The 13,328-nt window shown below is 39.8% G+C and overlaps 1 protein-coding gene across 3 annotated transcripts in view; it reads right to left on the bottom strand.

The window, feature by feature from the left end:
* Positions 1-13,328, bottom strand: part of LOC123984700 (copine-8) — a 95,044-nt gene that overhangs the window by 21,350 nt on the left and 60,366 nt on the right. For all 3 annotated transcript variants that reach the window (XM_046071748.1, XM_046071750.1, XM_046071749.1), the window contains 4 exons: positions 10,520-10,561; positions 8,991-9,066; positions 5,653-5,706; positions 5,387-5,448 (listed from right to left, as the gene is read on the bottom strand). In XM_046071748.1, coding sequence (XP_045927704.1) covers positions 5,387-5,448; positions 5,653-5,706; positions 8,991-9,066; positions 10,520-10,561 — 234 coding nt within the window. The remainder of the gene's footprint in view (positions 1-5,386; positions 5,449-5,652; positions 5,707-8,990; positions 9,067-10,519; positions 10,562-13,328) is intronic.

Here is a 13,328-nt window from a genome sequence, read left to right as displayed (position 1 = left end):
CAGAGGCAGTGGTCTTAACCACAACCTCACATGGAAGGCCTTGAGAAGAGAGAGGTGAGATGTGAGCTTAGCCTGCCTTAAAAACCAAACCTTATCATTCTGTGTCCTGAAGGTACTTCTTGGGCGCTTTTAAGGGCAGTCATCGTGTAACAAAGTTTTTTATTGGCCAGTCTTAAATGCCTAAATCTGGGCAAGTTTACCTAAACCTTCAGCAGAAGTTTATTTACACACACACATATACATACTCAAAATAAAGATTCACCTGTTTATCTTCAGTGGGGGATTTATATGTGATGACATGAAACCACGGAAAAAAGGGTTTATTTGGTGGATATTCAGTCAAAACATACGTTAATGCTGCCTAGTACGTAGCTACACTAAAGTCGACTTTATTAGAGAAAAGATAGTCATTTTTAACAGATTTATATACCTTCTTACTTCTTAAATCTGGCTTTCTGATCTATTCCACTTCCTGGTGTTTCTTTCTGTGTCTTATACAGCATACACACGTGTTTCTGTGTGTGTCCATACAGTACTGTATGGGACCATGACAATAACCTTTCCCACAATGCTTCTTTTATACAAAGAAGAGCCCCTGAGACTTGGAGCCAAAACACTGCATACAGTATGTTGTACATACAGTATGGAATGTGTGAAAAGAACATGGCCTCCCATTTTCAAGGATGAGTGTAAGCCTCTGTGTGTCGTATGTACAGCATATTAAAATGTGTTTGGGGTGAAGGTGGAATGCCAGTTTATCAGCTGCTTTTCTATCAGTCACTGAGCTTCCCCCGCTGTTAAAGCCCACCGTGAATCAACTAGGAACCAATGTGACAACATACTGCACTGCAGGGGGAGGACTGATGAGAAGTTTGCGTACTACATTTAAATAAACTTTCCCGCTGACTGAACAGACTGGATGCTAATGTCTCTCCTCAATGTTCAAAGCATCTCATTTCCAAACTGTAAAAAGATGATCTCGTACATAATCTCTAGTGGCTTGCTACTGCAACAAGGCAAGTTTCACAACTGGGAGAGGAAACATGATACCATTTAGCCCAATTTTACCTAAAGCACTTCGAATTGCACAACGGCAGTCTCTAGTCTAGTCATCCAGTCCATGGAGCCGACCCGAAACAAGGTAACGGTAACGTTACCATTTAACGTAAATCATGATTGCTATTTGAGATGATAGCTAGCAAAGGTAAGGCATAATTCTTAGTTGTAAATGTCTTAACTTGCGTTAGTTGTTATTGTCCAACTGGTTAGTCCGTGAGTTTGCATTGTACAGTGATGTGAGTTACACAGCTGATCCAGGTAACACCAAGCAAAAGTATTTCTTATCTGAGTACTGCAGCAAAATATTTTTTGATGTGACCAGTAGGAGTCATCAAAGAAAAAAATAAATTCCCATTGGGGTTTTAATAGTAACAGTTTATAATTGGCAGTTAAAATTCTCAGTAATTTGGCAAATCCAAAAGGCACCAAGCCACATTTTAGAAAGTCAAGGAAAAATCCTGAAAACCTACATTATAGTCTCAACAGGCTGAATATCCTTTATAGGAAGTGTTCATCATTAAAGTGAAAATGTTCTATTTAAGACAAAAAGCGTTTCAAAATGTTCACAAGAAGTCTCCAGTGCCAGAGGGAAACGTATGCATGAGTGCACTGAGTGGCCTAAAAACAGCATCAGAGGTTGTGCGAAGTGACCTCTCCTGATGATATGCAAACAGATGTTGCTGGTTGGACAGCATCCATGTGGCTAGAGGAGAGGAAGAGGAGAGGAGGGGAGAAGAGGAGAGCTCATACCTGCATTAAATCAAATTAGCCAAACATTGATATTGTGCTTGTTCATTTGCTAAGTATAACCCACAAAGTAAAACGTCTGGGTTCCTTTCAAAGATTTGATTTTTTACAAATCTGTGTCTTGACTCTGAATGTGTGTTCCTCTATCTAATGATAACCTCTCAGAATGATTTCAATACCGGCAGAGTTCCCTCCTGCTTCTATTCTGCTTTCAATACTCAATTCACAAACCAAAACAACGGGAAACAATATCTGTCACTATGACTGACAGGGCTGCCTTCAAAGGCACAACTCAGGATGGAAGATATAGCCAACAATTCTTCATTTTTATCCTTGTGCTCATGAATAGAGGCCTCTTTGTTGAAATCCATGGGTGGCACTAATGCTTTATCACAGGGAGTGAAAAGAATAAGAGCAGCGATGCCTTGGATTGAGACGGAGTCTTCTCAAATCAGTCATTTATGTTAATGCTGCCAGCAGATCATGTTCCTAATTAGGTCCAAATTAACAATTAGCTGATTGGGTTGAAGCTGCAAAAAGAGCTGTCAATCAGAAGATAAGAGAGCAGTGGGGAAAAGAGAAGAAGGGAGGGCAGCTGAAAAGAGATATAAGGAAACGAGATGAGGTGACAAAATACCTGTGTAGGCAGTCCAAGTGCACAAGTGAGAAAGTAACTAAGAGGGTGAGTGTTTGCATGTGCAAGCATCAAAAGTGTGTTTACGTTGTTATGTGGGAGTGCATGCATTTGTGTGTCTGCGCACAAATACACAGTCTGCCCATTATGCAACTGGGGTAAGTGCCACTGGTCCATTACAGTCCATTTAGGTTTCAAACAGTGAGACAGCACTTGGCACTTAATTTAGCCACACAAACGTGTAACAGCACCAAGCTCACACACCCAAAGCACTGCCAAAAAAAAACAAACCCACACCCTCTTCCTGAGAAGCGCTTTGACTGACAGTGCTGCTGAGAATGTGGTCCTTGTGTGGGGAGACTCAAAGACGGGAATTCTCTATTAGCAGCTAGCGACAGAGCGAGTAGACATATGCCAGGACGCGTGGCGTTAGTACAAACACACATTTCAAAGCCAGCTCTCGCACATGCTGTCATTCTTACAAGCTTGACTGTCATTCAAATTCACGCTTAGCACACGACTATAACATGCGTCAGTATACAAACACGAAAGCTTCCCTGTCATGCTGTAGATTAATACTTTTTCCTCTCTTTTCCAGTCTTCTTAAACATATACAGTAACTTCATCCAATACTTGAATCTGGAATACGCAAAGTGCATTCCTAATGCCCTGCGAATCAATAGCTTATTGATCTGTGTTCTTTTTCACTGGCTTATAAATGAGTATGACAAAAGCTGTGAATCAAAAACAACAACCTGCGAGGCACAAACATTGTCTTTACAAAACAATATCTTAATGCAATTTTGCATGTGGATACGAGTTTAGCAAAGGCTTTATTGTAGTGAGGTTTCAAACTATGTGCACATTAACTGTATATTACCTTTTTGTCTCCTGCTTCTCAGCTTGTTCAGGCTTAAAAGGGTTTGCTGTCAATCAGGATGTGGTTTTGTAACTTCATTTTCACACAGTTTACCACATTTTAAACAAAATAATAATAGCTTTAATGTAACCATACTTTAAAGCCACATATCCTACTTACATCATACTGTCATTCTTTTCAAATGTGTTCACTAGAAAAGTATATAATCATCTCAAGAGTTCAGTGTTAAAAGGTCTTGTACGAAACGGTCTTGAATTGTAGCTGTGTTTCTGTAAGCAAATTAGTGTTTTGATGGATTTCATGACTTTAGAAATAAAGGAATACATGCTGACATGTACAGCAAACATCTGCTGTCACAGCTCTGGCTGTGACTCCAGACAATAACTGCATTGCATTCTAGTTAGGGATGGACGATAAAACGCTAACAATAATTATTGTGATATAATTTTCCTCGATCTAAATATAACAAATGTTCAATAAATGTTTGATTTAATTAATTTGCATCACAAAAGAATCAGCACTTAGTTTTTCTATAGATATTGATTTTGTTGGGGGAAAAGGACTGAAAAAAGATTTTACTTAATTTTATGATAAAAGATCATCATTATAATTGTTCTGAATGTCCACTGTTTGGCATGTGTTTGTCATTTTCTGACCATAATTAAAAGTTTAAAACCCCAATTAACGTCTGGTTTCTTCAACTTTCACTCAGGAGCAAAAATCAGCCTTTGAACTTGAAAGAAATAATGATTTGACATCTATCGTGATAATTAGCGAGATATTGATATCGATATTTTTTGCGAAAACATTTTGGGCCCTATCGCCCAGCCCTTATTCAAGTAATAACTGAGTCTGATAAATAATTCAGAAGATATCACACCTTTCCTTTCGTATTAAACCATTGTTTAATACGAAAGGAAAGGTGTCCAGTTACAGTAAGCCTTTTTGGCTCTGGCTTTTTAGCTGTTAAATGCTCAACTGTGTTCACCAGCTAGTCGCTCACTTTGCCTGCTGTTTGGTAATGGGCAGGCAGCTGACAGTGGAATATTAGAGCTTTTTCTTTGAAAAAAGATGCCTGCAGTGGCTGATGCTATGAAAGCAGAGAGAGTGAACCAAAACAGTAAAGCTGCAGGTTAGAAAATCAAAACAATGAGCAGGAAAACGCTATAAAGCTCTGCAGAGCTAAGGGGAAATGCAAAACCTGCTGACAATCCTCTGTGGGTTCATCGGATAAAGCAGTAGCCATACTGTATGATCTATTGTTAGTGTAAGTTACAGCAGTATAGCTGCTTTAAGGTAAGCAAAGGCAAAAGTTAACTCTTTTGAAATCCTTCTGAAATGAGCAACAGCAACGGGGGAAAATAAATTGTGTTGTTTTCTTATGAGTTTCTCACAGAGGGAACAAACTTATACTTTCAGTGGACTTTGGACTTTCGAACTAAAAAACACAGTTCCAAGGGCAGCAGGAATGGATAAATACAAGGCCTAAAATGTAGACCCCCACCTCCTAAGTTGCTTGCATGCATGCACGCACACACACACACACACACACACACACTCACACACTCTCTCTCCCTTGACAGTCTACCCCTCTGTGAGTCTAATGAAGGCAGAGTGTGTAGGCGAGCATTCGCGCCATGCCTGGTTGCACGCAGCCAACCCTCCTGAGCAACATACATACAGGCACATAGACACAAATCTGAGCCCACACCACGGCACATGGCACGGGCAAGTGCTGAAACACAATACAAGTTTACACACAAGGGCACAGACACACACATACACTTCATAGTCTGCGCCCTGTGTACTTGACTTCAGGTCAGCCCATCTGTCAGTCTCTCTCCTTCTCCACCTCTCACTGTCCTTCTCTCACATGCAAATGTACACTTTTCCATCTGATTCTGTCACACTGAGGGATCATTATCTTTGGCATACTGCAGACACTGAGTCATGACAGGGTTATTATCAAGACAGGGACAGGCACACTCAGCATGTCACTTCTCATTAAAGGACTACAAGCCCCATCTTTTAGTATGAGTTCAATGACTGTGTGGTCATTGACCTACCCTCCTTTGATGTAGTCTAGGAAGGTGACTTCAATGTCCACCAGGAATGACAGCAGTGTTACCTGTAAGTGATAGGGCCACAGTCAACTTTGTGTCAATGTTAATGATTGAAGTGTTGCCTCTGATGGGATAAATACCGTTATTTTTTCTTCCTAACATGATAAATATAATGACCGGTTCAATTACAAAATTAAACAATAAGCAGTATGAAACAGGTACCCATCTGGAAAAGAATAATGCATTAGATATGATGGATATTTCCTCACCGTTCCAGAGTTGAGGTATTTTTTCTTCTTTCCTTTCTTCTTTGGATTTACCACCTAAAGAAGACAGGATTCTCTCTTGTGATTTCAGAATCTATTCATTCATTCATTCATTCATTCTTCAATTCAGTCTTTTATTTGTGTTATACAAGGTTGGGTTTAAAGAACGGGCTCAGAATTGGCACCAATTTTATTTTTCAATAAACAGTTTTTTTGGCCACTTGGGAGCAGTGGAAAGTTGAAAACACAAAAATTATATGTTATCGCCAAAAAATCAAAAACAAGCCACCGCACACTGAAATGACGTTACTATACTGATTTTGAACAACGTGTTTCGCCTATGGTTTCTTCAGGTTCACTCGGTGAAATTGCAAAAGCGCTCCCAGGTGTGCTGCACCTGACTGTTGTTGCTGTGCATGGGGAATTTCTTGTTTTATTGATATATTACCACCTTTAAAGAAGTGAACTTCTTAGCAAACAGTTACGTTTTTACCTTCCAGCACATATGGAGCAACATTAGAATTCATCTAGACCCTTGTTCCTGGTGTCTGATGAATGAAAGTCCAATATACGTTCTCCTTTGAGTATTTCTTTTGTCTCCACCATCTCTTGAGGGAAATATGTCTCTTTTAGCTGCTAAATGCTCTGCTGTGTTCACCAGCTTACCAACATTTCCTGCATTTGAATACTGACTATGGCTGACTGTAAAAGCAGTCATGTCTGGCTGTATTTTAGCTGTGAAGGTAATAATCACGCTGTGTGTGATGTGTGGGCAAAGACAGTGAAATACTTTGGCAACATCTTCGCTAACCATCTGAGATTAAGTCAAAATAATATGATGATGTTATGAAGTGGCAGTTCTGAGCGGGATATTTTTATTATAATTAAAGAATATGACAATAGTTTGATGTTTTGTCATTATGCAGCTATCATTTGAAATTGTTAAGCCTACATCCTACTCTTTATTTTCCTTATAAATACAGAAACAGGGGGAGGTCACATTAAACCAGAAATAAAATATGTAAAAAGTATTGGTATCGGATTCTGCAATACCAGCCTGGGTATTACTTGGTACTAGATCGTATAGGAATTAAGTGGTATCGAACATCACTGGTCAAAATGCTAGAATTCAAGGGTAGGCTTAAATCTGCCATAAATGAGTGTTTCTCACTCAAGTTACATACCAAACATTTACAGTGAACTGCGACTGGATGAGAACCATAATTGTTAAACAAAAGTGGATTCTGACTTAGATTCAATAAAATCACTTAAGGCCCAACATTTCCAGAGGAACGCTAGATCCAGAGGTGGATTATGGCTCTAACCTAGGTGGTGTGTCTTAATGAATATGTAACAGTACTCAAAGTGAGTGCACAGCAACCTTCCCATGCATTTAAAATACTTTTACTTATTGCTTTGAGACCCTGTTGTTTTTGTAAACAGATCAGAAAGGATGCACTTTCAGCCGTGGCTGTCCATTTATTTCATCCCTCGTGTTACGACCCAACTTCATTAAAACATACAATTGCTCCTGTGATGTAGGGACCAGCCAGAAACAGTCCTGAAACTTATTTTGAAACCCAAACACTGCATCAGAACTTTTAAATCAGAGCTTTATGGTCTAATTAAATTGTTCCAAGGTTAAAAAGAAAGAGAGGGAAACAACATACAAATGTGTGGATTTATGCATTTCTCCTTGGTCCACATTGCAATAGGTACACACAAGGACATATTTGCCTCTGGAGGGGAGGTGCAGTGATTGAAATGTGGTTGTAACACAAATACACACACTTTCACACGCACACTGAGGGTCTTTAGCAATGCGAAGCCATCCTCTCTCTCACTGCTAGCTTTAACTTGAGGAAAAATCAAGGTCAAGAAACAGGCCAGAAATCACACATTACTTTGTGTGTGACTGTGTTTCTATAGGCTTGCTGTTCCTCATACTCATACTCGTCACTGTGCCTCTGTGTGCACACCTGAGCGCTAAGAGGCAAACAGCAGCTATTTAAAATGACAGTCCCCTGTGTGACTCTGTTAATCAAGAAGTGTTGACTCGTCCTGTGAGAAGATAAGCCAGTGATCCATCATAACTGTCAGTGTGCGCATGGAAGAGAAAGTGAGAGAGAGAGAGAGAAAAGATATACAAGAGGATAAACGCAGTCCTGGTGCCACGTTGGTTTCTTCAGTGGATTTTAAAAATGTGGTTGGCATTAACTAAGTCTTATGAGACCATCATACACCAATGTTGCAGGCACAGGATGCAGTATATCTACTCTGATGTCAGTTGGACAGGACAGTATCCTAATAGCAGGATAAAATTCTATATCTGAAAATATCAGAGGCTGGTAATAAGAGTGTTACTAGACTTAGCCAAACATGTAATATGTAATTTATTCCTTCCAGTATACTTCAAGTTAAGTTGAAGGGGAACTTGACCGATTTTATACATAAAAAGTCTGTTTACTACTGCAAAAAAGTTGTATAAAGCCTTTTGTGGCTTCAGGGGGAGATGATTAATGTCCTCACGTGATGTCACTTGAGTTGTGTCGGTTGGCGCTAAAGACTATCAAGTTTAAAAATTAAAACAATCTTGGGGTGTAGAGTTATAAAGAAGGGAGCTTCCTGGAGGCTACATTAGCTGCTGCTAGCATAACACATCCGAATCTCTGACCAAACTGGTCAAGTTGCATTGTGGGTATATGTCGGTATCAGGTTTTCACAGTGGAAGAATGTGCGGAATAAATACGATGATATCTCTGGTTCTGCTGCATGGATTATGAGTCAAACAATGTTGTACTTTTGCGTAATGCCAAATCAGTGGGAGTGCTCAAGTTTCTTGGCCATGCATTGGCTGTCTCCTGCTCTTTCACTCTCTCATTTTCTACTGGTCATGTAGTTGACAAAATCATTTTTATAAATGTCAGTAGCAATCAACAAATTTCCATCCCAAACAACAACATTACCACTGCTGCTCTGAAGTCTCACGTTCAAGCATCTGATTTGTGTCTGTTTTTATGTGAAGTGACATTACAGAACATGATTCATACTGTTTTTATCTGCTTTTGGCGCCTACTGCCTCAAGCTAAAGCAGCATATTTCGGCTATTAATTAAGCTCCCCCCGAGTTGACTTCCTCTTAAGCTGTCTTCAGCTGAGTATTAGAATTTTCAATATGCGTTTTCTTTCCCCAGCTGTGACAGGCAGATTTGCAAGTGAGTGAGCAACCTGCTGACCTGCGCACTGGTTTGGAGAGGAGAAAACATTGTTAAATTAAAAAACACAGTAGCACACATGTAGATGCAGGCTCACACACAGATATACACATCCACGTAAACTCACCTCATAGACATTGAACTGGCTCTGCCCTCTGGATAGTTCTCTGTAGCTGGTGCTGAACTCTCCGATAAAGTCATGACTACAGAGAGAAGCGAGCAACAGCAACATTACATTCCACTTAATTATTTAAGATGGCACATACAGACGACAATGTAGTGACAATATTGTCAAATATTGTCAAGACAATGTTGGCATTTTGTCTTGTAAAACACTTTTGTGATGTGTGAGTGTTTCCTTCATGTCGCAGAGAAGACAACTTATGTAACCTAAAGTGAGGGCAACGGTGATGAAGTTAGTAGTTAGTGAGTACGAAAGCAAGTCAAACATGAGAACAGAAGACAACAAACACTTTCATGTACACGGACGAAGGTGATGACTAACACTACATCTCAGTTCAGCCAAACAGCTTGTTAAAATATTGTTAACATTTCTCAGTCCCATTAAAAAAACATCACATCAAAACGTTGCTATGTTCCTTCTATCAGTTTAAGAGTGACACTGAATAGAATGCAGAGTATAAAGAATAGAAAAATAAATCCCTGTTCAACTAAAGTTTGACAAATGTCACTCCTCTTTCTTTCTGTCTGACTGTCAGCAGCCAGAATCCAGACTCATCATTAAGCAGTCAGTCTGTGACGATCCTGCTCCCAGCTTCCATTGTTACTGAAAACATACACTAGTTTTAATAACATGTGACTTGGATTAGATTAGCCGTACACGGGAAGCTAACATGTGTTGAATGTTAGTGTAATCAAGATAAGACGTAATAGGGAAACGTGTTGCTGTGCATTTATCAGCATTTACAAGAATTGCGGTTCATATAATTTATATCTGTACAACAAGCTGCTATCCTCACAATCTTAAAACCTAACTCAATAACGCTATTGCACACTACATTGCCTTGACAAACAGAACAGGTGTAAAGTGTCTGTCTAGAAATCAATTATTCATCTGACTTGTGTTGTTTTGTTTTCAACTGTAAGTTGCTTCATGTACAGAGACAATGAAGAGTTTCTGAGTTTCTCTGCTGCTGTTATTTGAGTTTTGCAATTTCCGAGAGTGCACACAATAAATATATTTATCATTAAAAACGATCTTGTGCTTTAACATCCATGTGATTAAGTAATAAACATATAACAAATTATAAAAATTATATTCAGAAGAAGCCATTATAAATCATGACAAATGGCTCTTCCCTACTAACCAACACTTTAGCTGCTTTTAATAATAAATCCCATGGCAATCTGTGTAGATGTCTGTAATATAACTTACCACATCACAACCAAATTGTGTGGCATTGAGGACACCTAAAAAGCAGCCGCCTCATTCAAATTAACGAGGGGGCTGCGTTTTTTAAATGACTGACCGTATTAAAACAGAATTAGTCCAAACATGCATCTAGATCAATTTTGTTGGTACTGGATAGCCAGACTTTGCCCGATCAGTTGAATTAATTCAATCTAAAAAGTATTATGTGATCGTAAAATTACAAAAGTAACAATATAAGCGGGCAAATAAAAGAGAGGAATTACCTGCCATCTCTGTCCCAGTCGTATACCTCCACCTTGATTGTTCTGTTGGGAGAGCCACAAAATAAGGATCAGATAGAAAAAAAACAGATTGGTTTTCTTTTCCTGAATTATGAGTCTGTTGATGTTTCTCGTGATAACGCATTTGATTTTGATTTTTCTTAAAGGAATCGCAATGCTTAGTTGCAAAATATAACATATTTTAAAGGTACCAGATGATGTTGCCAGACCTTTACAATAAAATAAAAAGCTCATTTGAAGTTTTTCTCCAGAGTACAACTAAACTGACTTACAGTAATCATATTCAAAGTGCTAAAAGGCTATCTTCTATAGTGAAATTATAAAATATACATCGATGATGTGTCTAACGCTTCTTTTGTCATTGTTGTCATAGAGCCATCTATACACATCCATTCTGCAGCTTATCTTTATTCCAACACACTGCCTGCCTGTCTGCATTTGCCTCCGGTATTGTGCTCTCCCCTCATCTCCAAATACATCTATTTCTGCATCCCATTATAGCTCACAAGGAAATGGGGAAAAAAACAGAATAGTCTGCAAGAGGCAGATATGCTGCGCTATCACGCTATCTACCAATGTCTTCGACAGAGGGGTCATTTCTTTCTGACAAAAGCAGGAGAGTGATACATAGAGAAGGAGAGGGGTGAGGCAGAAGGATAATAGAACAGAGACCGAATTAAAACAGACAGAGCAAAAGACACTCTGCTGGAGAGAACCGAGGAGGGAGCGAGCAAGGGGAAGAGAAGATGGTGTGAAAAATGTAGTACTCTCTTGGTCGATTAAGTTTAGGTGACAGTAGGAAGACTCACATACTATGATTGTAAAAGTTTGAGACCAGACAATAGTATTTCATGAATTTTGTATGATTTTGTATGTCTTCTACACTTTGTAATTGTTTCAGAGGTTAGACAACATTCTAACACAACCTGAGCCAAAACTGCACTTACCCATCCTACTCATCTTTCAATATGAGAAGGAGTGGAAACACAAACCATTATTATGAGCTGCTTATGCCTTAGGGCTGCTTAGAGAGCCAGATGCACATTAGAGGAAAGGAGGCAATAAAGGCAAGGAGTGGGAACAGGCTGGCTGATAGTGATGTGCACTCTGGGGATAAATGTGTCCCATGGTTGGCGTCACACTTTCTCCTTAAGAGAAACCAGCATGTGCAGAGCTGTCTGCGTAAAGGTATGTGTGTGTGTGTGTGTGTATGCATGTGTTTATGGGCATGTGTCTTATTAAGTCAGTGTTATGCCACATCTCAGTGGGAGACGTCCCATCACTCTGAGCTTCGATGATGTGACAGGAAATTGACAATGATTTCACTTGTTAATCTTATGGTCTCACTGCACATGTGTGAATGCATGTGAGAGTGTGTGTGTGAGTGAGAGAGAGAGAGAGAACACAGGGCCATCAAAGCACCTATGAGCAGAAAGACACAGTTCTGTATTGTTTGCTAGCTTGAGCTCCCCCTTATCTCTTCTCCCAGGTTGCAGAGAGACAGAGTCAATGTGGGAGTGTGTATTTGTATGTATCACACACACACACACACACACACACACACAATGTGTGAGTGTGCGTGTGTGCACTGTATGTGCAGTCCACTGTGAGTTTTCCAAGTCCCCCACTGATAAGGCATAGAGTGAGTCAACTCCCCTAATAAGCTTATTGGACCCAACTTCAGATCAATGCTGCCGTCTACTAACTATGCTAAGTTTGTGCCTTTTTCACTGTGCAGGGGATGGACACAAACACAAGGCTGACATGAGAGAGACACACTTTTACCCAATTTTTTTATTTTCTCACTTTGTAAACCCTGTTCCAACCACAAGAAGGGGGGGGGGGGGGGGGGGGGGGGGCTTTCAGCGATGCAAAATAATTTCAAGAGCCACACAGCTTGAAGTTAAAGAGAACGCACATCTACAGGTGCTGGTCATATAATGAGAATATCATCAAAAAGTTGATTTATTTCAGTAATTCCATTCAAAAAGTGAAACTTGGATATTAAATTCATTCATTACACACAGACTGATATATTTATTTCATTTAATTTTGATGATTAAAACTGACAACTAATGAAAATCCCAAATTCAGTATCTCCGGAAATTAGAATATTAATTAAGACCAATACAAAAAAAGGATTTTTAGAAATGTTGGCCAACTGAAAAGTATGAGCATGAAAAGTATGAGCATGTACAGCACCCAATACTTAGTTGGGGCTCCTTTTGCCTGAATTACTGCAGCAATGCGGCGTGGCATGGAGTCGATCAGTCTGTGGCACTGCTCAGGTGTTATGAGAGCCCAGGTTGCTCTGATAGTGGCCTTCAGCTCTTCTGCATTGTTGGGTCTGGCGTATCGCATCTTCCTCTTCACAATACCCCATAGATGCAACAGCTGAAACCCATGTCTTGCATACGTCTGTGCGTGGTGGTTCCTGAAGCACTGACTCCAGCTGCAGTCCACTCTTTGTGAATCTCACCCACATTTTTGAATGGGTTTTGTTTCACAATCCTCTCCAGGGTGCGGTTATCCCTATTGCTTGTACACTTCTTTCTACCACATCTTTTCCTTCCCTTCGCCTCTCTATTCATGTGCTTGGACACAGAGCTCTGTGAACAGCCAGCCTCTTTAGCAATGACCTTTTGTGTCTTGCCCTCCTTGTGCAAGGTGTCAATGGTTGTCTTTTGGACAGCTGTCAAGTCAGCAGTCTTCCCCATGATTGTGTAGCCTACAGAACTAGACTGAGAGACCATTTAAAGGCCTTTGCAGGTTTTTTTAATTGATTAGCTGG

Source organism: Micropterus dolomieu, linkage group LG16, assembly GCF_021292245.1.
Source record: "Micropterus dolomieu isolate WLL.071019.BEF.003 ecotype Adirondacks linkage group LG16, ASM2129224v1, whole genome shotgun sequence".
Taxonomy (NCBI): Eukaryota; Metazoa; Chordata; class Actinopteri; order Centrarchiformes; family Centrarchidae; genus Micropterus; species Micropterus dolomieu.
The sequence above is the reverse complement of the archived record's forward strand: the minus strand, read 5'-3'. Positions and strand labels throughout refer to the sequence as shown.